At 46.4% G+C, this 25013-nt stretch overlaps 1 protein-coding gene across 4 annotated transcripts in view; it reads right to left on the bottom strand.

Annotated features, from left to right (window-relative positions):
- Nucleotides 1–25013, bottom strand: part of ttc33 (tetratricopeptide repeat domain 33) — a 74364-nt gene that overhangs the window by 35425 nt on the left and 13926 nt on the right. For all 4 annotated transcript variants that reach the window (XM_059974268.1, XM_059974269.1, XM_059974271.1 and 1 more), the window contains exons 3-4: nucleotides 14462–14543; nucleotides 5623–5754 (exon numbers count right to left, since the gene is read on the bottom strand). In XM_059974268.1, coding sequence (XP_059830251.1) covers nucleotides 5623–5754; nucleotides 14462–14543 — 214 coding nt within the window. The remainder of the gene's footprint in view (nucleotides 1–5622; nucleotides 5755–14461; nucleotides 14544–25013) is intronic.

Raw genomic sequence — 25013 nt, 5'->3', positions numbered from 1 at the left:
AGGCCCAATGAGCATATGCGGCGTTGTCCCTGGAGGAGGGAGGAGCGGAGAATTATGATGAGGTAAAGAAGGCCATTCTCCGGACTTACGAATTGGTACCTGAGGCCTATAGATAAAAGTTTAGAAATTTAAGGAAAGGGTGGAATCAAACGTATACCGAGCTAGCCCATGAGAAGGGGGTGCTCTTGGACCGTTGGTGCACCGTGGAAAGGGTGGACGAGGATTATGGGCGTCTCAGGGAGTTACTTTTGATTGAGGAATTTAAAAGTTATGTTCCGGAGGAGATCCGGATGTATTTGAATGAGAAGCCGGATAAGTCCATGTCAGAATTTGCTAGGTTTGCGGACGAATATGTCCTAACCTACAAGACAAAAACTTCCTCGAATAAAGGTCCCCAGAGAGACCGTGGGAACGATCGAGAAAGTCCGACGAGGGAAGCAGAAGTCCCACCAGGAGCTAGCGGTAAGGTTGAGGGGGAAAGGCAAGACGGCCAGAGGTTTCCGGGTTTGACCTGTTTTTATTGTGGAAAGGAGGGGCACATTGCATCTCGATACTTTGCTCCGAGAAAGGAGATAGGAAGAGGGAAAGCCACAGTCCCTATCGGGTGTGCCGTGGTAATCAGTAAATCGACCAGAGAGCCGAGGGTAGACAGAGTACGAGAAGGCTCTGAGAGTTGTCTGTTACACGGAACCGTGTCTGTGACGGAGGGAGACACACCAGTTCCCGTACGAATCTGGAGGGACACGGGAGCTGAACTGTCTCTTGTTAGCCGTAAGGTACTAGAATTTGGTCGGAAAATGGGCATGGTAAAGATGGAAGGAATAAATAAAAGGATAGAAGTGGTGTCCTTATATAAGGTCATTCTGGATTGTGAGCTGGTGTATGGATTAGTTGAAATAGGGGTGCCATCAGAATTCCCGAGAGCTGACGTGGACATCCTGCTGGGAAACGACTTAGCAGGGGGTAAGGTTTGGTCAGCAATGCTGCCGACCTGGCGACAGGCGAGTGTGGTGGCCCCGCCGCGAGTGCCCAAGGACCATCTCGCCAGCGCGGTCACTCGCAGCATGTTGAGAGAGGCAGCTGAGAACGAGAGCAGTTTAAATCTGGCCAGTTTTGATTTGGCCAAGACGTCTTTGCTGACCCTATGCCACGAGGGTTTAGAGGGTGGTAAGATGAAGAGTAGTAAAGTAAAAGGGGGTAAGGGAGAGGAGATAGATCTGCCCTTAGCGAAGAGAAAGGTCCTAAAGGTAGAAAATAAAGATGAGAAACAGATAAAACTGTTAAAAGGTCCAGAGTTGGACATGGATGATCTGTCTGGTTTGGCAGAATTGTTTGAGGAACTTGAGAGTTCTAAAGGTGTTCCCGATAATGAGGTGAGGGCAGTCCTAGATGGAAAGGATACCCTTGCCTCGAAGGAGTCTGCTGAAAAGGCCGAGGAGGTTGTTTCAGCTCACAGGGTTGCGCCTTCCCCAGGTGGGAGCTGCCCAGAGAGTAACTGGGAGGATCGGGGGGGAGTTAGAATTTGAAAAAGGTACAGGTGTTGAAAGCCTGGAAGAGGCAAATGTCCGGTTTGAGTGTGTCCGAGATGGGGATGCACGTGGTGCTGAACCTGGTAACGGAGCTCAGAAGAAGTCTGAGGCATCTGATTCAGTGGAACGGGGCGGCCGTCCTTGTGGGTCAGATGGACTTGGTTCAGTGGGAAAAGGGTTAACCTTGGTAACCGGGGGAAGTGTGAGTTCCCCGGTGTTAGTTCTCGAAGGTGGGTTCAAAGTTAACGCAGAATTTAAGAATGGGGGGGGATGAAGATTGTTGTTGAAGGAAATGGAAAGTCTGTAGTTTCCAAATCGAAGGAAGAAATCTTAAACCTGGCAGATCGCTCACAGAGTGAGCCGAGGGATAGCGGGGCCCCCCACTCTATTGTTATGCCAATAGACCCAGTAGGAGAGAGAGGGAGAGAGAGAAATGTGCCGAATTGCACGTCCCACCCGGGATGCAGAATAAGACGACAGCGACTATTGTCTCATGGAGACCACGTGAAAAGCCCTCGGGCAAGGTGGGCTGGTTGAGATGGAGATTGCATCATCCCAACCTGATTGACACCTGCAACCCACCCCCCAAGTTGTTACGTATCCCGTAACTGGATAACTTACCAGCAAAGATAGAGAGGTCCGTTGAAGTCTAATGTCACTATTTTCAAACGTTTTTATTTATAAAGGGACACAAAAGTAAGGTTAATACAAACATTCAGGTAATGCACGTCGTCAATACTCAATCTAAAGCGCGGGTATAGTAATGTTCATCATTAAGAAGTGAGCTCTACTGTTGTCTAGGGGTTAACAGATTGTCCGTTGGAAATATAAAAGTCACTCAGAAGTCTGCAGGCCACAGCCTTTTGAAAATCGCTGGGTTTCACGTGGGGCGACAGAGAGAGAGAGATTGGGGAGAAGAGAAAGAACTTGCCGAGTCTTGATGAAGCTTCCGTGAAATCGGGGGAGCGTTGGTTCCCTCTCCCCGATGTTAGTTAAAAGCGGTTTTCTGTGATTCCAGCCACAAATTCCAATCCCGGAATCTAACGCATGTGGGCTTCCTTCAGAATGGCTTCCCGCTGCTGCGGATTCACTCTCTCTTGTCTTCTTGGTGCGTCTGAAGAGGCTGTCCCCCTGAGAGTCTCTTTTATACTTCCTCACGGGGTCGCAAGTGTCAATCAGGTTGGGATGATGCAATCTCTCTCTCAACCAGCCCACCTTGCCCGAGGGCTTTTCACGTGGTCTCCCTGAGATAATAGTCGCTGTCGTCTTATTCTGCATCCCGGGTGGGACGTGCAATTCAGCAGATTTCTCTCTCTCTCTCTCTCTCTCCTACTGGGTCTACTGACACCCCCCCCCCCCCCCGACAGGTGCTCTTGCGATTCTCACAAAGGAGGGGGCTGGGATCATAACACCTCCCCTCTTAAAACGTTTTTACCAGCAGTTAAATCGGAGTGGTACATGTGTAACAGCAGCCTGTTCTGTTTTCATGCTTGTTTGGGTTACCGCTGAAGATAAGAGATAGGAGAATGTATGTCATCCAGTTGGAATAGTCAGATTCAGGTGAGATTTCTCTGGTGAGGGACGCTAAGGTTGGACTTGGGCTTTTGTTCAAGAGATGAAGAGACACGACACTGGGGACACTGGGAGAACCAGTCATAGCATGCAAATCAGTGAGAGACCCCTCTGTTCGAGATGGATTGTGAGCGACATTTGGAACATGGTGTGTGCTTACAAGTTGACCGAGAGCGCAGTGCAAAAGTGACAGAGAAGTTCGAGATAAGCTCCAACTTGTGTACATTTGTCTGTTTAACTAGAATGGTCCATTTTCTTTTTGTTTTTTTCTTTACTAACCCTTTAGTTAAGATTCATAAATATAATTCCTTTAATTGTACGCAGTTTACCATCTTTTATTTCGCACAGTCATAAGCGTAGTTTGTCACCTTCTAACTTGTGTTCCTTCACCTCACCCCACCCTCTTATTCCGACATCTTCCCCCTTCCTTTCCAGTCCTAATTAAAGGTCTTGGCATGAAACGTTGACAATTTATTCCTCTCCATAGATTCTACCTGACCTGCTGAGCTTCTCCAGCATTTTGTGTGTGTTGATCAGGAGTTCCAGTATCTGCAGAATCTTGTGTTCAAACGTGCAGAGTTGTGGACACAGCCCAGTCCCTCACACAAACCATCCTTCCCCCTACACCTTGCTGCCTCAGGAAAGCACCGGCATAATCAAAGACCCCTCCCATTCCAGACAATCTTTCTCCTCCCCTCTCCTATCAGGCAGAAGATAGGGAAGCCTGAAAGCACAGGGACAGCTTCTATCCCACTGTTATCAGACACTTGAACAGACAGCTCACACACTGAGAGAAATCTTCAACTCCTTGTGGCCCATGCAACTTACCATCTGCCTTCGCTGCACCTTCTCTATAAGAGTGATGCTAAATCCCCTAGTCAGCTTTTTTTGTACGGCCTCAATGTCCTGATGTCTGAACGGTATGCAAAGATTTTTGACTGTATCATGGTTCACATGACAATCATAAACCAATACACTCCAGCTGAAAGGCACAAAGAGTCTTGAACACATTTACCTAGCAACCTCCATCCCCTCTGCAGCAGAGTCCAAGTTGTATTCGTAGTGACAAGCTGGATCATCCATGCATGTAAACTGCACTTAGTGATCTGAGACTGCCTGCTGTCAGAGGTCAATAGCTGCACTCTTAAATCTTCTCACATGTACATTGAAACATACAACAATATGCATCACTTGCATCAACAACCGCTGCTGTCTGAGGAGAGTGCTGGGATAGCCCACAAAGTGCAGCCAACATAGCATGTCCATAATTCACTGACCCGAACCCACGTCTTTAGAATGTGGGAGGAATTCAGAGGAGAATGTAGAGACAGTGGTGGGAAGTGAACCTTGGTCTGGTCGTTGGTCCTGCACAGTGTTACATTAACCACTGTGCCACCATGCTGTCCCATACCCGTACTTCCACTTTACTACCTCTCTCAGTTATTCTCAGCCCTACTGCAGAATGCCTGGCAATCTTTGCTGCTTGTTGCTGTAAGTTATACAGTGTACCTCCTAATAATAAAATAGTCACGGATGGTCCCAAGCTTGGCTGAAAAAAGAGGGGCTAGCAAACCCATCCTGTAAAAACCCAGGGCTACAGAAACCTCAACAGAAGCTCCAAAGACCTCACCCCTAGGAGAAGGAGGATCTTCGAAGATGGGCTACGCTGGGGACAACTTGAAAGACTGGCCCAGGACAGAGCACTTTGGTGAGCTGCTGTTGGCAGCCTATGCCCCAGTGGGGGTGATGGGCTTAAGACGACGACACTACTCTGTCAACTGGGCAAGTAAAATATTTCATTGCAAATCCAGAGTGAGAAGGCCTGATGATTGAAAACCAATGTTGGCGAGGCTGGCGGTCACGGGTCTGAAGGTCAAGTCTGCCAATCTGGTTCAGGGACTGGATGTTGTGAGTCTGATAGTTCAAGCCCAAGGACTGGGGGCCCAGAGGAGGCTTGCCTTGAGGTTGAAGCTTGTCTGTGTGTGAGAGTGTGGGACAGGGGTTTGTTTTTTGATACGTCTTGTTTTGCTCTGTTTCTGTTGCTGCTTGTGTTGCTCTGCTGAACACTATGAATGTGAGACACTTGGGGGCCCCCCCCAACAACACAATTATTTTATTTTATATATTTATTTAGAGATACAGCACAGAACTGCCCCTTCTGGCTCACCAAGCCCTGCCACCCAGCAACCCCATGATATAACTTTCGCCTAACCACAGGACAATTTATAATGACAACTAACTGGTAAGTCTTTGGAGTATGAGGGGAAACTATGTGGACAAGGGCAAGAACGTACAAACTTTCTGACAGAGGACACTGGAAATGAACTCCAAACTTTAACGCCATTAGCTGTAATAGTGTTGTGCTAAACTCTACGCTACTGTGTTGGTTGCTAATGTAAGCGACGCATTCCAATGTACATGTGATTAAAAAAAAATCTGAAACCCGAATCAGAGACTCCATAACCCTGAGCTCCCCGCACTGTCAGCTACACACCCACAATCTGAGGTACACAGTCCTTACCAAAGCCACCTCACCGAGGCTGAGTTGGGCCCGGCCCAGGGTCTGCCAAGCTTCCCACCACTGAGGGTTTAGGTGGACAGCCGTCTCTGCTGCCTGCACTGCCTGGAAGACCTCATTCAGGATCATCAGCACCTGGTGGATGGAGAGAGGAACCAGGGTTAGTCCATAGTCTGTGATGGGCAGGTCAGTGCTACGAGCAGGCTGTGGAAGAATGTCATGCTAGGGTTACGCAGCTGGCTCATCAGCACAGAGAAAGGCCTTTAGGCCCAACCAGTCCACACCAACCACACAGCATCTTCCCTGCAGTTGCCCTTAAGGTCAGAATGAATGGGGTGTCACCTCTAGTAAAAAGGGTTTCACATGTCCATTGCTCACACATCTTTGGTCTCCACCAGACACTCAACTCTCACGTCTGTCACCAAGTAGCTGTTTGCATGCAATAGTGGCCACACCTTGGTCCACCGCTTAGACAGGCAGTCGAAACCAGGTGAGAATAGTCAGCGAGCCTCATACCTCAGTGTAATAGAGACATGGTTGTCCTAGCATGCACAGTCAGCTCTGGTGGACTGGACAGAGAAGATCTACAGTGAGATCCAACAGCCAGGAAAATGGTTCTGTTATGCACCGTGGAGAGTGAAGGGCAGGACAAGGCATCATGGTCATCCACTGCAACCAAGGAAGCCCTCAGTTTGTGATGACTACTTGTACCTAAACTTCCGAGGTAGGGAGAGAAGAACTTCTCCAAAGCAATGGCTTTTCCACTTTAAAAACTCTCCCAGACAGATCTCCCGTCATCGTCAGACACACCAGACAACCAACATTCATTAGGCTAACAGTTTATTTATCCGAAGAGCTGAGGATTGATGTTTCCACAACAGCCCTTCATCTGGTGCCACCCTAGTGACCTAGATGATTTTCCAACAGGTTTGAACATGGGCCAGAGGTGCAACCTTGGATGGGAGTATTGGCTGGCACAGACTAGGTGGGCCAAACTGCTGATTTCCATTAGACATAGCAGCAGAATTAGGCCATTTAGCCCAATGAGCCTGCTCCACATGCCATCATGACTGATTTATTATCCCTCTCAGCATCTTCTCCTACCTTCTCCCTTAAAATGTCAAATTAGCAGTTTCACAGCTGAAAAGGTGATAGATATTACATACAAGAGGGATAAGGACACAATACAGCCTGTGGCAGCAGTTACAATAACCATGTTTGGCATCATAACCCATGCACTCTGTTCAACCATGGGCAACTTGATTGTGAATGCCAGCCGCAGCAGCAATCACTAAATCACAGGAATTATTGAACAAAAAGCCAAAACCTGTGGCACTCTAAAACATCCCAATTTTACTGAGGGAGGGTCACACTGAAGGAGGGTCACACTGTGGGAGGGGTTTACCGAGGGAGTGTCACACTGTGGGAGGGGTGGTACTGAGGGAGGGTCACACAGTTGGAGGGGTGGTAGTGAGGGAGGGTCACGCTGTGGGAGGGGTGGTAGTGAGGGACGGTCACGCTGTGGGAGGGGTTTATTGAGGGAGGGTCACGCTGTGGGAGGGGTGGTACTCAGGGTCACACTGTGGGCGGGGTTTACTGAGGGAGGGTCACACTGTGGGAGGGGTTTACTGAGGGAGGGTCACACTTAGAGAGGTGGTACTGAGGGAGGGTCACACTGTGGGAGGGGTTTACTGAGGGAGTGTCACACTGAGGGAGTGTCACACTGAGGGAGGGTCACACTGTTAGAGGGGTGTTACTGAGGGAGGGCCACACTGTGGGAGGGGTTTACTGAGGGAGGGTCACACTGAAGGAGGGTCCCACTGAGGGAGGGGTGGTACTGAGGGAGGGTCACACGGGAGGGGTGTTATTGAGGGAGGGTCACACTGGGACAGGTGTTACTGAGGGAGGGTCACACTGAGGGAGGGGTGGTACTGAAGGAGGGTCACACGGTGGGAGGGGTGTTACTGAGGGAGGGTCACACGGTGGGAGGGGTGGTACAGGGAGGGTCACACGGTGGGAGGGGTGTTATTGAGGGAGGGTCACACTGAGGGACAGGTGTTACTGAGGGTGGGTCACACTGAGGGAGGGGTGGTATTGAGGGAGGGGTGGTATTGAGGGAGGGTCACACTGTGGGAGGGGTGTTACTGAGGGAGGGTCACACTGAGGGGTGGTACTGAAGGAGGGTCACACGGTGGGAGGGGTGGTACTGAGGGAGGGTCACACGGTGGGAGGGGTGTTATTGAGGGAGGGTCACACTGAGGGACAGGTGTTACTGAGGGAGGGTCACACTGAGGGAGGGGTGGTATTGAGGGAGGGTCACACTGTGGGAGGGGTGTTACTGAGGGAGGGTCACACTGAGGGAGGGGTGGTACTGAAGGAGGGTCACACGGTGGGAGGGGTGGTACTGAGGGAGGGTCACACGGTGGGAGGGGTGTTATTGAGGGAGGGTCACACTGAGGGACAGGTGTTACTGAGGGAGGGTCACACTGAGGGAGGGGTGGTATTGAGGGAGGGTCACACGGTGGGAGGGGTGTTACTGAGGGAGGGTCACACTGAGGGAGGGGTGGTACTGAGGGAGGGTCACACTGAGGGAGGGGTGGTACTGAGGGAGGGTCACACTGAGGGAGGGGTGGTACTGAAGGAGGGTCACACGGTGGGAGGGGTGGTACTGAGGGAGGGTCACACGGTGGGAGGGGTGTTATTGAGGGAGGGTCACACTGAGGGACAGGTGTTACTGAGGGAGGGTCACACTATTAGAGGGGTGGTACTGCGGGAGGGTCACACTGAGGGACGGGTGGTGCTGAGGAAGAGTCACACATGGGGGAGTTGTGGTGGTGGGGGAGAGTCACATCATGGAAGGCTGTTGTATAGAACATTGCTGAAGTATTTTAAAACCTGAGCTACAATTCTTTTGCAGTTTTGTGAAATGTCTCTTGGAAATGCTTGTGTTTCTTTTGGTGATAACATGAGAACAACACAGTAACAAGACAGGAAATCAGTCCATAATTTGTACCACCTGTTTTCTCATGAAGATCTCATTGAGAAACCGGGTGCCAAGAGCAGCAACTTCCATGAACACCAGTAATCAATCATGTATGCAATCTGCGTTGCACTGTGCTGTTCCAGACTTCAGGACCACTGTTCTTCAGGATCAGTCAATCCCCTCCCCACTGCTCCTCGAAGCAGTATGGACTGCTCTGGTCCAGTTGCAGGTTGATGGCACTAGGAAGAAACGTGGGCCACCATGAACTAGACGAGTAGAAAGGCCTTGTTCTTGTGCTGTAGTGCTCTTTGACTATGACAATATTTATCTCCTATCCAACATTCTGAAATCAGACAGTCTTTGGTCATTATGAGTGAGATAGACCTGCTGGTCGAGTGACATCACAACTATCTCTCAGTCAACTTCAGTCAGACCAAGCAATAAATTGTGGACTTTAAGAAAGGAAAGTTAGAAGAACTCACACCAGTCCTCATTGATGGTTAGGCAGTGGAAAGGGGGAGCAACTTCAAGCCTCTGAGCCTCAACATCTACAAAGATCTTTCCTCAGCCCAACACTTTGATGCAATCACAGAAAAAGCACATTAGCAGCTCTGCTTTGGTAGGAGTTTGAGAAGATCTGGTATGTCACTAAAGACTCTTACAACTTTCTGTAGAAGTACAGTGGAAAACATTCTAACTGGTTACATCACTGCCTTGTATGGAATACCAAATGCACAAGACATAGACTCAGATTGCAAAACCCTCCCTACCATTTTTTTTTTTATTTACTTGTTTTTTTTTTAACTTTTTTTATTGAGTTTTCAAATAATTACAGAAATAAAAGAAAATATGAAAAAATATATATATATACCCTTCCTCCCTCCCCCCTAACATCCCTATAGAAAAAAAAGAAAGAAAGAAAAAAAAAGAAAGAGTGCCTGGATATTGGAAGATCCCCACATGCTCCACGGAGTTCGTAATAACTTTAGTATATATATTTATTTATTTCCCCAAATAACCAATTATTTCATCTTCAGAGCACTTATATATTTAAACCTGTCTTTTGTAAATAAGGGCGCCAAATTTTCAAAAATGTTTCATATTTATCTCTTAAATTATAAGAAATTTTTTCAAATGGAATACAGCCATAAATTTCTTTCTTCCAACGATCTATACTTAAGTACATATCCTTTTTGGCTACTGCGAACCCCTCCCTACCATTGAGGAGATCTTCAAGACGCAGTACCTCCAGAAGGCAGCATCCATCTTTAAAGGCCCTCATCATCCAGGACATGCCCTCTTTTTATTACTACCATCAGGGAGGAGGTACAGGAGCCTGAAGATACACACACAATGTTTCAGGAACAGCTTCTTCCCCTCCAGTTTCTGAATGGACAAGGAATTCGTGTACACTACCTCACTATTTTTTTTGTTATTTAATTCTTTTTGTACTACATAATTTAACCAGAAGTGGGGATGTTTTCTGATGATCCCTTCGTAACTCCTCAGCCAATGAAACTGTACACACCCTAACCCAGACAACACTCAGGCTGGGCTCCTAACTTACATGTAACATTCAAGTCTCAAAAGTGACAGCAATGGCCCTCTCCTGGAGGATCTAACCACCTTCCTTTGAACACATGTCAGCAGCTATACTTCATTGGGAATTGAGGAGATTTAGTATGTCATCAAAGTTTATTACAAATGTATACATGGCAAGCAATACTGCCTGGTATCGGCAGAATTGAAAAAAGCTGCAGAAAGTTGCAAACTCGATCAGCTCCATCATGGGCATGAGCTTCCCCAGCATCAAGAACACTTTCAAGAGGCAGTGCCTCAAGGTGGCAGCATCCATTATATTAAAGACCCTCAAAATCTATGACATGCCCTCTTCTCATTACTACCATCAGTGACCACAACAAATTACAGAGAGTTGAGGACACAGCCCAGTCCTCAGAGAAGCTAGCCTCCTCCCCATGGATCCTGTCTATAATTCCCAATACCTCAGGATAACAGCTAACATATTCCAACACCCCTCCCACCTTGCTCGTTCCCTTCTTTGCCCTTCCATAAGACAGAAGGTACAAAAACATGAGAACAAGTACTACCAGGATCAAGGTCACCATTTCAGTAGGTATATTTAATGTCAGTGAAATGTATACAATATACATCCTGAAATTCTTTTTCGTTGCAAACATCCACAAAAACAGAGGAGTGCCCAAAGAATGAATGAGTTAAACTTTAGAACCCCAAAGCCCCCGTCCATTGTTATCAGAAAGCTTGATCTCTCAATCTACCTCATCATAAGCCCTTAAGATCTTCAGACATATGAGCAGAATTAGGCCATTCAGCCATCAGGTTCACTCTGCCATTCCAGCATTTCACCACTTCCCTCTCAGCCCAATCTCCTGCCTTCTCCCTGTAACCTTTCATGCCACCTCAACCTCAGTCTTGAATGCATCCAATGAACTGGCCTTCACAGCCATCTGGGCACCGAATTCTAGAGAATTTCTAAAGAAACTCCTCCTTATTTCTGTTCTAAATGGACACCTCTTTATTCTGAGCCTGCATCCTCTGGTCTTAGACTCCCCTACTATGGGAAACATCTTCTCCATGTCCACTCTATATAGGCCTTTCAGCATTCAATACGTTTCAATAAGATTCCCCCCCCCCCCACATTCTTTTGAATTCTAGTGACTACAGGCTCAGAGCCCAACATTCTTCATACGATAAGCCTTTCATTTGCAGAATCATTTTCATGAACCTCATTTGAACCATCTATCACGTCAGCACATCCTTTCTTTAATTAGGGACCCAAAGCTGCTCACAATGCTCCAAGTGAGGCCATACCAGTGCCTTTTAGTCTCAGCATTACATGCTTGCTTTTATATTCTAGTCTTCTTGAAATGAGTGCTAATGTTGCATTTGCCTTCCTCACCACCGACTCAACCTGCAAGTTAACCGTTAGGGAATCCTGTACAAGGATTCCCAAGTTCCTTTGCACCTCAGATTTTTGAATGTTATCCCCATTTAGAAAACAGTCTACGCTTTTATTCTTCCAACCAAAATTCATGACCATACACTTCCTGACACTGCACTCCATCTTCCATTCTCCAAATGTGAGTTTCTAACCTGGGGTTCATGGACCCCTTGCTTGATGGTATTGGCCCATGATATAAAAACAAGTTGGGAACCCCAGGTTAAGTTCTTCTGCAGCCTCCCTGCTTCCCCACCACTATCTGCCCCTCCACCTATCTTCATATTGTTCGCAAACTTGGGCCACAAAGCCAACAATTCCATCATCAAATCATCGACATAGAACATAAGAAGAATCGGTCCCACACCAACCCTTGTGGACCACCACTAGTCACTGGCCACGAATCAGAAAAGGTTCTCTTTATTCCCGCTCTTTGCCTCCCGTCAATCAGCCACTGCTTTATCCATGCTAGTATCTTTCCTGCAATACCATGGGTTCATAGCTTGTGTTAAGCTTCATGTGTGGCACCTTGTCAAATGCTTTCTGAAAATCCAAGTACACAACTTGGATTTATTTACAGATACAGTGTGGAATAGGCCCTTTGGCCCTGAGGCCTAACTGTGTCCAACTACCCTCACTTAATCACGTGACAATTTACAATGACCAATTATCCAATCCAGTACTTCTTTGGACTCTGGAAGGAAACCATCTGGAGAAAACCCACGCATTCCGCAGGGAGGACATACAGACTCCTTACAGATAACGCAAGGAATGAAATCCAAAATCTTGATCCCGAGCTGTAATAGCGTCACGCTAACTGTTACGCTACCGTGACACTCATTTCGTTATTGTTTCTCCCTTGTACCTCGTTAATGCAGTTATGTGTGGAATCATCTGTCTGAGTGGCATGCCAACAAAAGCTATTAACTGTGTCTTGGTGCAACAATGAAACAATTACCAGATGCTTCCTGACCCACTCAATATTTACAGCATTGTTTTTCTTGGAAGATGAGTTACAGAGCAGGGAAACAGGCCCCTCAATTCAGCTGACTCGTGAAGGAAGCCACTGGTATCTAGCGCAAGTTGCAACCATCACTCTGGGTGAACCATCTCACCAGAGTTAAAGAACTTGAATCAGAACAGAGATACAGGAGCAGAATCGGTCCATTCAGCCAATCGAGTCTTCTCCATCATCCCATCATGACTGATTTATTATCCCTCTCAACTCATTCTCCTGCCTTCTCCCTGTAACCTTTGACTAATCAAGAACTTATCAGCCTCCACTTTCACAGCCATCTGTGGAAATTAATTCCATAGATTCACCACCCTCTGGCTAAAGAGATTTCTCATCTGTTTTAAAGAGATGTCCTCTGCCTTACCCATGGCATCCCCTCCATCATCTGGTCAGGAAGTGGAGGTCTCTGCACCCTTCTCCTTTGCAGTTTTAGCAACGGTCAGTCATGGGGTCTGAGCTGTTGAAGCCCACAGGTGCAAAGTGATCACGTCAAACATATCGAGCCTCATCATTGCAGTTTGGCACAGCAACTGCTCTGCCTGTGACGGCCAGAAACGGCAGAGTTGTGGTCACACTCAGAACTTCACAGAAACCTACCTCCCCTCCATGGCCTCTGTCTACACTTGTCACTGCCTCAGTAAAGCAGAGACATTCTCTCTTATCTCCTCACCTATGAGAAAGCATCCACAAGGCTCGAGGACAGCTTCTATCCTGTTTCAGACTCTTGAACTAATACGATAAGACAGAATCCTGACCTCACAACCCCGTTGTGACCTTGCACTTTATTGTGCTTATCGTGCTTGGACACTTTATTCTGCATTGTTGTTGGTTTACCTTGTTCTACTTCAGTGCACCGTGTAGGAACAGTATGCAGTAAAACAAGGTGTTCACTGTACATGTAACAATTAATAAACCAATATCGACGTCAAGGACCAAGGATATGTTCTGGGCATCCCACAAGTGTCACCATGTTTCGGGCACCCACAAAGCATATGCACTACTCACTAACCCTAACCTGTACACCTTTGGAATGTGGGAGGAAATGCAGTCATGGGGAGAATATACAAACTCCTTACAGACAGTACTGGGAATTGAACCAGGATCACCAGTGCTGTAGAACATTACGCTGACTGCTACACTACCTTTTTCCCTCAATTCACTATGAAATCATCTGTATGGATGGTGTTCAAGACAAAGTTTTTCACTGTACTCTGGCCCGCATTGCCAGCTTTGTGGAGCAGAGGAAGCAGTAATTAGCTTGTAGTTAAAAGCTGGATCTAAAGTCAATTAAATTTCTCACAACACTAAGACTGCAGCCATTCACAAAGAAAACAAAACGTTTCCAGTAATCACTGATTATTTCGGCCTTATTGCCTGCACTAACTTGGCTAAAAGTTTTAAATCACAATCATAATTCTTCTAGTTAGCCTCACTGTTATGTTAGCTCAGATCGTCAGGCAGGAATCCACTCCAACTGCAGCAATAAATCAAAGGTGACAAGTCACCCCATTACTGAAGACGGATCACACTGTGGGAGGGGTGGTACCAAGGGAGGGTCACACTGAAGGAAGGGGTGGTGCTGAGGGAGGGTCACACTGTGTGAGGGGTGATACCGAGGGAGGGTCTCACTGTGGGAGGGGTGGTACTGAGGGAGGGTCACACTGTGGGAGGGGTGGTGCTGAGGGAGGGTCACACTGTGGGAGGGGTGGTGCTGAGGGAGGGCCACACTGTGGGAGGGGTGGTGCTGAGGGAGGGCCACACTGTGGGAGGGGTGGTACCGAGGGTAGATCACTCCGTAATGTGCTGACTTTCCAGAGACATAGTCCCAGTTTCCAATTCAAACCAGGAGTCCAATGTCATGCAGTACCTGTGCCTTCATCTCGTAGAGGGCAGCACAGTCCGGTGTCAGCTGAATAGCTTCATCCCACCGACCAATCGCCTCCCAGTACCTGCAGCAAATAGAAAATCTCACCTTTATTGGGCATGGTGCAGGGATGAGAGAAATTTACACCAAGTCAGTCCAGGACAAACTCTGCAGAAACAGATCTATTATCTATGAATTAGAGCATATGTTGTGAAATTCTTATTCTTCAGTTTCCTACTCTGCATCCTCCTCCTTCCTTCTCTTCACCTTCCCGGTGCATGTCCCCTTTCCCTTTCTCCTATGCTTCACACTCCTCTATCAGATACTTTCTTCTCCATCCCTTTGAATTGCCTTTGTTACTTACAACCTTCATATACATGAGAAGTAAAAATCTTTACATCTAAATGTGCAATGTGCAATTGATAGTAATTTGTAATAAATAGTATGTGCAACAGGGTAGTCAATATAATATAGAAATACAGTTGTGTCAGCACGAGTCAGAAAGCCTGGTGGAAGAAGCTGTCCCAGAGCCTGTTGGTCCTGGCTTTTATGCTGCGGTACCGTTTCCCAGATGGTAGCAGCTGGAACAGTTTGTGGTTGGGGTGACTTGGGTCCCCAATGATCCTTCGGGCCCTTTTCACAAACCTGTCTTTGTAAATGTCTTGAGCAGTGGGACGTTCACATCTACAGATGTGCTGGGCATTCCGCACCACTCTCTGCAGAGTTCAGCGATTAAGGGAAGTCCAGTTCCCATACCAGGCAGTGATGCAGCCAGTCAGGATGCTCTCAGTTGTGCCCCTGTAGAAAGTTCTTCGGATTTGGGGGCCCACACCAAACTTCCTCAAAATGTCTGAGGTGAAAGAGGCACTGTTGTGCCTTTTTCACCACACAGAGGTATGTAGAGACCATGTGAGGTCCTCAGATGTTTATGCTGAGGAACTTAAAGTTGTTCACCCTCTCAACCCCAGATCCATTGATGCCAATAGTCTGTCTCCATTCCTCCTGTAGGCCTTACCTGACCTGACCCGCTGAATCCCTCCAACATTTTGTGTGTGGTGAAATTTGTTGGTTTTGCAGTAGAAAAGACATAAAATTACTATCAATTAGTGAAATATAGTAGAGGGTGGTATGACAGTGTTACAGCACCAGCAACCAGGTTCAATTCCTACCCCTGTCTGTAAGGAGTTTGTACATTCTCCCATGACCACATGGGTTTCCTCTGGGTTCTCCAGTTTTCCCCACACATTCCAAAGATGTACTGGTTAGGGTTAGTAAGTTGTGGGCATGCAATGTTGGCATCAGAGGCATGGTTACACTTTCAGGCTGCCCCCAGCACATCCTTGTTCTGTGTTGCTCTTTGATGTGAATGACGTATTTCACTTTACGTCTTGATGTTTCAATGTACATGTTACATGAATATCTGCAGCAGTTCATTCCCCACACATCTATGCACTAATGTATGGGGCATCAGGGAGGGGTAGCACCTCTGGTGGGGGAACATGTCACATCCTTTTCAAGGCAGTCTGTCCAACTTTGGTCCCCACCTAGCACTCAGCTCTCACCTGTGCTCCCCATAGCTGTTTGCACGCGACAGCGGCCACACCCCGGGCAATGGCTTCAACAAGCCAGCAAAAACAGATGAGGGTAGCCAATGGGTCTCAAACCCTGGTGAGATAGGGAGATACCTATCCCAGCAGGTGAAGACAGACTCTGGTGGATTGAGCGGACGAGACCAATGGAAGGTCCAATGGTCAGGAAGGCAGTCTCTGCAAGCGTCGTGGAACGTGCAGAGCACAACTAGACACAGAAGACATCCTGGTCATCAGCTGCGCCTAGTCCCATCTCCAGCCGTTTCGACTCTTGTCTTGCCACTGGATCCAGATGGGAATTGGGACGAGAGAGTGAGGCTGATGCTGCGCAACTCTCCCTCACTTAAACCCAAATAAAGCACTAGTCTCGACACCATCATTGCAGATGACCTATATCCTTCACTTCCACAAGCTGGAGGCATTAAAATATCACACTGGCATCAGCTAAAACCAGAGTGTTTGTGTTGTGAAACACTGACAGCAGCCCAGGCTCTTGAACTTGTTCAGTGGCAGAAACCACCAGTCTGTTGGTCACTGGCAAGGCAAACAGACCCTGCAGCTTAACTGGTCCATGCTGACCAAGGTGCCTCCCTGAACTACTCCCATTTGCCCATATTTGCCCCATATCCCTCCCAACCTTTCCTATCCATGTACGTTGTTAATGTACCTGCCTCAATCAAATCACTTCCTCTGGCAGCTCATTCCACACAAGTCATCGGTGTCAGATTATTGCTTAATGACCACATCTCCGCCTTCAGTACTCCATGCAAGTTTATCAAACTCTGGATCCTGGGAGTTAACACCTCCCTCTGAAACTAGATCCTTGACTTTCTGACTAACAGACAATAATCAGTAAGGAGGGGCAGCAACACCTCTGCCATAATTATTCTAAACTCTGGTGCTCCACAAGGTTACGTGCTCAGCCCCTACTCTGCTCCCTGTACACTCAGATTCCACTCCAACTCCAGCTACAGGTTTGCAGATTTAGCTTGTATCTCAACTGATGATAGTTTGAGTACAGGAAGGAGATAGAGCTTAGTGACATGTTGCCATGACAACTAAACAAAAGAGCTGGTCATTAACATCAGGATAGGCAACAGTGCACTTGCTCCTGTCTACATCAACAGTGCTTCAGGTTACTCAGTAGCCTGACCTGGTTCAACCCTGTTGGTGTTACAGACCAGAAGGACAGTTACACCACTACTTCCTCAGGAGGCTAAAGAAATTCAGAGTGTTCTCATAGATGCTTAACAATTTTTAACGACACACTGAATGCTCTGTCCATGACCACAAGAAACTGCAGAAGCTCAGCACATCACAGACACCAGCTCCCACCTCCCTAGACCGTCTACACTCATGGTGGCTGCTAAAGCAAGGCAGTGAGAAAACTCTCTTCCCCTCTCCCATCAGGCAGAACAAACAACAGCTTGAAAGTGCATACCACCAAGCTCAAGGACAGCGATCCCACTGTGAAAAACACAAAATGCTGGCAGAACTCAGCAGGCCAGACAGCATCCATGGGAGGAGGTAGTGACGACGTTTCAGGCCGAAACCCTTCATCAGGAGTGAAGTAACATGGGATGGTCGAGGGGGGATAAGAAGTGGGGGGGAGGGATAAAGTAGAGAGCTGGGAAGTGATAGGCTGGAGGGAAATGGGCTGGGGGAAGGTGGAGAATTATGGGAAATAAAGGAGAAAGAAAGGTAGGGCTGGGGGGGGGAAAAGAGAGAGAAAGAGAACCAGACTAAAATTATAGATAGGGATGGGGGTAAGGGGGGGGGGGCAGGGGTATCAACAGAGGTCTGTGAGTTGGATGTTCATGCTGGCAGGTAGGAGGCTACCTAGGCGGGAGATAAGGTATTGCTCCATCAACCTGCTTGTGGCCTCATCTTGACGGTAGAGGAGGCCATGGACAGACATGTCGGAGTGGGAGTGGTCTGTGGAATTGAAGTGTGCGGCCACAAGGAGATCCCGCCACTGCTGGAGGACTGAGCGTCGGTGTTCGGCGAAACGGTCTCCCAGTCTGCGGCAGGTCTCCCCAATGTATAAATAGCCACATCGGGGCCACACGGGGCCATGGGCATTTTCTAGCACCTTTCTGTATATATGTCCTTGATGGTGCCAGTGATGTGTTGGGCACTTGTCCACTGCAGTGGAGTTTTCAGACCAAGCAGAAATGCAAATTGTAAGGATGCTCTTTAATGAACAACTGTAGAATGCGCGAGTACAGATGTGCATAGTGCAGTTCTCTCTCGAGCTTCCTCAGAAAATAGAGGCATTGGTGAGCTTTCCTGACAGAAACATAGAAAACCTACAGTACAATACAGGCCCTTCAGCCCACAAAGTTGTGCCAAATATGTCCCTACCTCAGAAATTACTAGGCTTACCTATAGCCCTCTATTTTACTAAGCTCCATGTACCTGTCTAAAAGTCTCCTAAAAGCCCTATTGTATTCACCTCTACCACCGTTGCCGGCAGCCCATTCCACGTACTCACCACACTCTGAGTAAAAAACTTACCCTGGGATCTCCTGTACCTACTCCCCAGAACCTTAAACCTGTGTGCTCTTGTGGCAACCATTTCAGCCCTGGGAAAAAGCCTCTGACTGTCCACACAATTGTGTATGTGTTCTGAGAGCACGAGATATTGAGCGAGATGTGCAATCCCAGGAGTTTGAAACTGTCCAGTTTCCACTGCTGTGGTGATGTAAATTCTCTGGAACAGACATTTGTATGATAAGATTAACTCCTGGCTTTCACAATCTACTCCACTACAATCTTTTATATTATTGTTTACCTGCACTGCATTTTTTAGTAGGTTTTCCACTTTATTCTCAATTGTTATTGTTATTTGTTCTAGCTGAATGCTCACTGCCCGTTATACCACTGCATTTAGGGCAGTGATAAAGATCCTCCGTCTCTCTGTATAGAAGGATTCTTCATTACTGTTTCCATAACAATTGCTTTTTGACCCATCAGGGTTGTTGGCCCTGAGCTGAATCCCCAAACCTGGAGGAATAGTGGACCACTCTTAGTCTAACCTTTACCTTTTAACTGTTTGGCATGTGTGACCCTACCAAGAGCCCACGCACAAGATCCCAACTCCAGCCAACATAGCTCTCTGGGTCATTGTGACATGTGAGCCTCCAAACCCCACTACAAGGCTGAGGTCTTCTTAGAGGCCTGCTGAATACACTGTGCATAACTTCTGTATGAAGAGTATGCAAGTCAAGCTTTTCACTGGACCTTGGTACATGCGACAATAACAAACTAATTACAAAAATATTCAATATCTGTGTAATAACACTCCCCCTCAAGTTCCTATTTAATCTCTCCCCTCTCACCCTAAACCTGTGCTCTCTGGTCCTTGATTCTCTAACCCCGGGGACAAGACTGCTCATTCACTCTATTTGTGCCCCTCATTATTTTTACAGAATTCACTAAGGCCACCCTTCTTTGGCTTACTTTCCAAAGTAAGCCCCAATCTGCACAACCACTCTCTGTAGCTCAGTCGCTCGAGTCCTGGCAACATGCTTGTAAACCTCTTCTGCCATCTCCAGTTTAGTAGCATCCTGACTCTGCAAATACCTATTCAGCCAATCATATGGCAGCAACACAATGCATAAGAGCATGCAGATATGGTCAGGAGGTTCAGTTCCTGATGAGACCAAACATAAAATGGGGAAGAAATGTGATCTAAGTGACTTTGACTTTGGAATGATTATTTGTGCCAAACGAGGTGGTTTACAGAGAAACCGTGCAAAAAAAACCCAACAAAACCATCCAGTGAGCAGCAGTTCTGTGGGCATAAATGCCTTGTTAATGGGGAGAATGGCTGGACTGGTACAAACTGACAGGAAGGTGACAGTAACTCAAATAACCACACATTACAAGTGGTGTGCAGAAGAGCTTCTCAGAATGCACATGAACCTTGCAGTGGATGGGCTACAGCAGCAGAAGACCACAAGCATATACTCAGTGGCCAGTTTGTTAGGTACTGGGGGTATCTAATAAAGTGGCCACAGTATACACTACAGGAATACCTGAAGTACTAATTACTAGTATATTGCTTTGGGACACCTAAGGTTCCTACCAGTACCCACTCTAACTTCAGCACAGAGTCTGCCTCAATGCATGCAGGGACAACAACTGCAACAGATTCGCTCCACACCACTATCTTGAGCCAAGAGGTAAATTACAAACACAAGAGATTCTGCAGGTGCTGGAAATATGGAACAACAGACACAAAATGATGGAGGAACTCAGCAGGTCAGGTATCATCCATGGAGAGGTATAAAAAGCAGAAGAGGTAATGAGCACACTAAACACAAACATGTTGTCCCAGAAAAGCAGCGTCCAGTATCAAAAACCCCACAACCCAGATATGCTCTCTTCTTCCTCTGCTGCATCAGGAAGGAGGTACAGGAGCCTCAGGACCCACACCACCAGGTTCAGGAGCTTATTACCCTCAACTATCAGGCTCTTGATTCAAAGGGTATAACTGCACTCATATTCACTTTGCCCATCACTGAAACGTTCCCACAACCTATGGACTCAGTTTCAAGGACTTTTCATCTCATGTTCTCAATGTCTATTGCTCATTTATTATTATTTCTTTTTTCATATTTGCACAGTTTGATTGTTTTGCACACTGGTCAAATGCCCAAGTTGGTGTGGTCTTTCATTGGTTCTATTATGGCTGTTATTCTATTTTGAATTTATTGAGTATGCCCACAGGAAAGGAATCTTAATGTTGTATATAGTGCCCTGTATGTACTTTGATAATAAATTTACTTTGAACTTTAGACAAATATGTCACTGCCCTGTTGTATACCTTCCCTTCTTATTCTGGCCTCTTCCCCCTTCATTTCCTGATGAAGGGTCACAGCCTGAAACGTCGCCTGTTTATTCCTTGTCAGATGCTACCTGACCTGCCAAGAGCCCCCAGCATTTTGAGTGTGTTACATGAGCCAAAAGCCGCAGGGTCAGCTAGACCACGTCCAAATGACCTGTCACTGGGGGCGTAGCAAGCCGCCAGAGGACCACAACAGTCTGCAAACCAGACAAGGGAACTGAAAACATCCTTCGCCACCACACCTAATCCTGTACCCACAGAGAGCAAGAAGCCATCATAGAGTATCTCTTAAAGATTACAGATGACCCTGGGCCAGTATTCACTGCAGTTTAGAAGAATGATGGCAGAGCCCTAGATAGAGCGGACACAGAGAGGATGTCTCCTACAGTGGGCAATCTAGGACCGGGATTGGGGGGGAAGGCACTGCCTCAAAATAGAGGGAAGTCCATTTAGAATGGAGGTAAGAAAGGATTTCTTTAGCAAAAGGGTGGTGAATCTGTGAAATTCATTGCCACGAATGGCTTTGGATGCCAAATCATCAGGTATATTTAAAGGGGATGTTGTTAAGTTCTTGATTAAAGCATCAAAGATTATGGGGAGAAGGCAGGAGAATGGGGTCGAAAGGGATAATAAATCAATCATGATGGAATGGTGAAGCAGACTCGATGGACCGAATGGCCAAATTCTATACGTCATATAGAGTGACTCTTGTCTTCTAGTTCTGGTGAGATGATTCTGTTTTGGTCTTGCTTACAGATGTCAAAGATAAAAGTAAATAATACAATAAACTTAAACATATTAGAACCAGTCTTATTTCTAAACACAATATTCATTATTGGGCCAAACCACACAATCCTAAAACAGATGTTGCTATTAGTCAATCGTCTGAATGCGGGAAACCTTTCCTCCAGTCATCCCATTACCTAATGTAGTCCAGTCAGGGACCAGGGCAAGGCCAGAGCTTGTTCAGGATTGACATCCTGTCCCTTAGATCCAGCTTCAGAATCTCACAGAGGCTTTATCCAACTGAAATCCACATGGATTTCACTCTCCTCATCATCCAGTCCAGGGCAGGGGTCCCATGCCACACTGCACAGCTCTTCTGGGCAGCCGGTAGCATGGAGGTCAGCATAACATTATTACAGTGGCAGGCGCCTGGATTCATTTCCCAGTGCTGTCAGTAAGCAGTTGGTACGTTCTCCCCATACCCAAGTAAGCTTCCTCCGGGCGCTCGCTTCTTTTCACATTCCAAAGACATACAGGTTGGGGCTAGTAAGCTGCTACGATGGCGCCAGAAGCATGGTGACACTTGTGGGCTGCCCCCGGAACGTCCTCAAATTGTGTTGGTTGTTGAGGCAAAAACAACACATTGCAGAGTGTATTTAATGTGCACGTGGACAAAACACAAGTGTAAAGGGGACAAAATAATTGTTACTCCAGATCCAATGCAGTAAAAAAAGCACAAGTTATAGAGCAAATAATAAAAAACACAATAATTATAAATATGTAAGATAGCTTATGTACATAGATTGATTGTATGTCCATAAAGTGATGCTAAGCACAGGAGTGTCTGTACATAAGGTGAGCAGTGGAATTGGTGGATGGAGGTGTTGATCAGCCTTACTGCTTGGGAAGGAACTATTTCTGAATCTGACGGCCGGGCCTGAATGATACATAGCCTCCTCTTTGATGGGAGTGGGACAAACAGTCTATGAACGGTGGGCCCTTCATGACACTACTGGCCTTTTTCCAGCACCTTTCTGGATATACAGTGGCATGCAAAAGTTTGGGCACCCCTGGTCAAAATTTCTGTTACTGTGAATAGTTAAGTGAGTAGAAGATGAACTGATCTCCAAGAGTCAAAGTTAAAAATTACACATTCTTTTCAACATTTTAAGAAAGATTAGTGTATTATTTTTGTTTAGTACAATTTTAGAGTGGGGAAAAAAGGAAAGGAGCACCATGCAAAAGTTTGGGCACCCCAAGAGATTTGAGCTCTCAGATAACTTTCACCAAGGTCTCAGACCTTAATTAGCTTGTTAGGGCTATGGCTTGTTGACAGTTATCACTAGGAAAGGCCAGGTGATGCAAATTTCAAAGCTTTATAAATACCCTGACTCCTCAAACTTTGTCCCAACAATCAACAGCCATGGGCTCCTCTAAGCAGCTGCCTAGCTCTCTGAAAATTAATATAAATGATGCCCACAAAGCAGAAGGCGGCTATAAGAAGATAGCAAAGCGTTTTCAGGTAGCTGTTTCCTCAGTTCGTGATGTAATTAAGAAATGGCAGTTAACAGGAACGGTGGAGATCAAGTTGAGGCCCGGAAGACAAAGAAAACTTTCCGAGAGAACAGCTCGTAGGATTGCTATAAAGGTAAACCAAAACCCCCATTTGACTGCAAAAGACCTTCAGGAAGATTTAGCAGATTCTGGAGCGGTGGTGTACTGTTCTACTGTGCAGCGACACCTGCACAAATATGACCTTCATTTAAGAGTCAACAGAAGAAAACCTTTCCTGCATCCTCACCACAAAATTCAGCTTCAGAAGTTTGCAAATGAACATCTAAACAAGCCTGATGCATTTTGGAAACAAGTCCTGTGGACTGACAAAGTTAAAATAGAATTTTTTGGCCACAATGAGCAAAGGTACGTTCGAAGAAAAAAGGGTGCAGAATTTCATGAAAAGAACATCTCTCCAACTGTTAAGCACAGGTGTGGATCCATCATGTTTTGGCCTTATATTGTAAACTGAAGGTTGTGCCATGGCCCTCACAATCCCCCGACCTAAACATTATCGAAAATCTGTGGATAGAGCTCAAAAGAGCAGTGCAAGACGGCCCAACAATCTCACAGAACCAGAAGCCTTTTGCAAGGAAGAATGGGCGAAAATCCCCCAAACAAGAATTGAAAGACTCTTAGCTGGTGACAGAAAGTGTTTACAAGCTTGATACTTGCCAAAGGGGGTGTTACTAAGTACTGACCATGCAGGCTGCCCAAACTTTTGCTTTGAGCTCTTTTCCTTTTTTGTTATTTTGTAACTGTAAAAGATGGAAATTAAAAAGTAATCTTGCTTAAAATATTAAAAAAATGTGTCATCTTTAACTTTATGCCTTTTGAAAATCTGGTCATCTTTTACTCGCTTAGCTATTCACAGTAATAGAAATTTTGACCAGGAGTGCCCAAACTTCTGAATGCCACTGTATATCCATGCTGGCAGGTAGGCTAGTGCCAGTGATACGATTCGTAGAGCTTACCTGTCCACTACAGCGCAGTTTCCATACCAAGCAGTGACTCACCTTGTTGAGATGCTCTCTACTGCGCATCTGTAGAATGATGCACCTACAGATATGCATGGTCCGGCATTTTAAGAAGATTTGATAAATCACCAAAGACTCTTACAAATTACTACAGATGTACCGTGTGGAGCATACTGACTGGTTGCATCACCGTCTGCTATGGTGGAACCAATGTACAGGATCGCAAGAAGCCGCAGAGGAGTGTGAACTAAGTCAGATCCATCATGGGTACAACCTTCCCCACCACTGACACCTTCAAAAGGCGATACCACCCTCTTCTCATTGTTACCATCACAGTGGTGGCACAGAAGCCTAAAGACACACATTCAACATTTTAGGAAGAGCTTCTTGCCCTCTGCCATGAATGGTACCTCTCTGCTCCACTTCTCCATTACTTGTATATTTTTGTCATTTATAATATTTAGGTATTACACCATCATGCCACAAATCAACAAACTTCACAATGCAGGTCACTGATAATAAACTAGAAATTAAATGTGTAACAAAATGAATTCCTTCTGCCTTCACAATGTTCATATCACTTCATTCTCTGCACATTCCTGAGTCTTTTAAATACCTCTATCGTATTTTTTACATGTAACACCACGGTCCTGAAAAACGTCTCATTTTTACTGTGTACTGTACCAAGAGTTATGGTCAAAATGACAATAAAAAGTGACTTGACCTAACTTGTATCTGCACCAACCATCACCCCAGCAACATTACCAGAGGGCGTAATTTCAAAGGAGACCCTGTGGCTTGGAAAGAATATTGGCTGACTGGCAAGAGGCAAAGAGTAGGAATAAAGGGAGTCATTT

Source organism: Hypanus sabinus, chromosome 7 (genome assembly GCF_030144855.1).
Source record: "Hypanus sabinus isolate sHypSab1 chromosome 7, sHypSab1.hap1, whole genome shotgun sequence".
Lineage (NCBI taxonomy): Eukaryota > Metazoa > Chordata > Chondrichthyes > Myliobatiformes > Dasyatidae > Hypanus > Hypanus sabinus.
The sequence above is the reverse complement of the archived record's forward strand: the minus strand, read 5'-3'. Positions and strand labels throughout refer to the sequence as shown.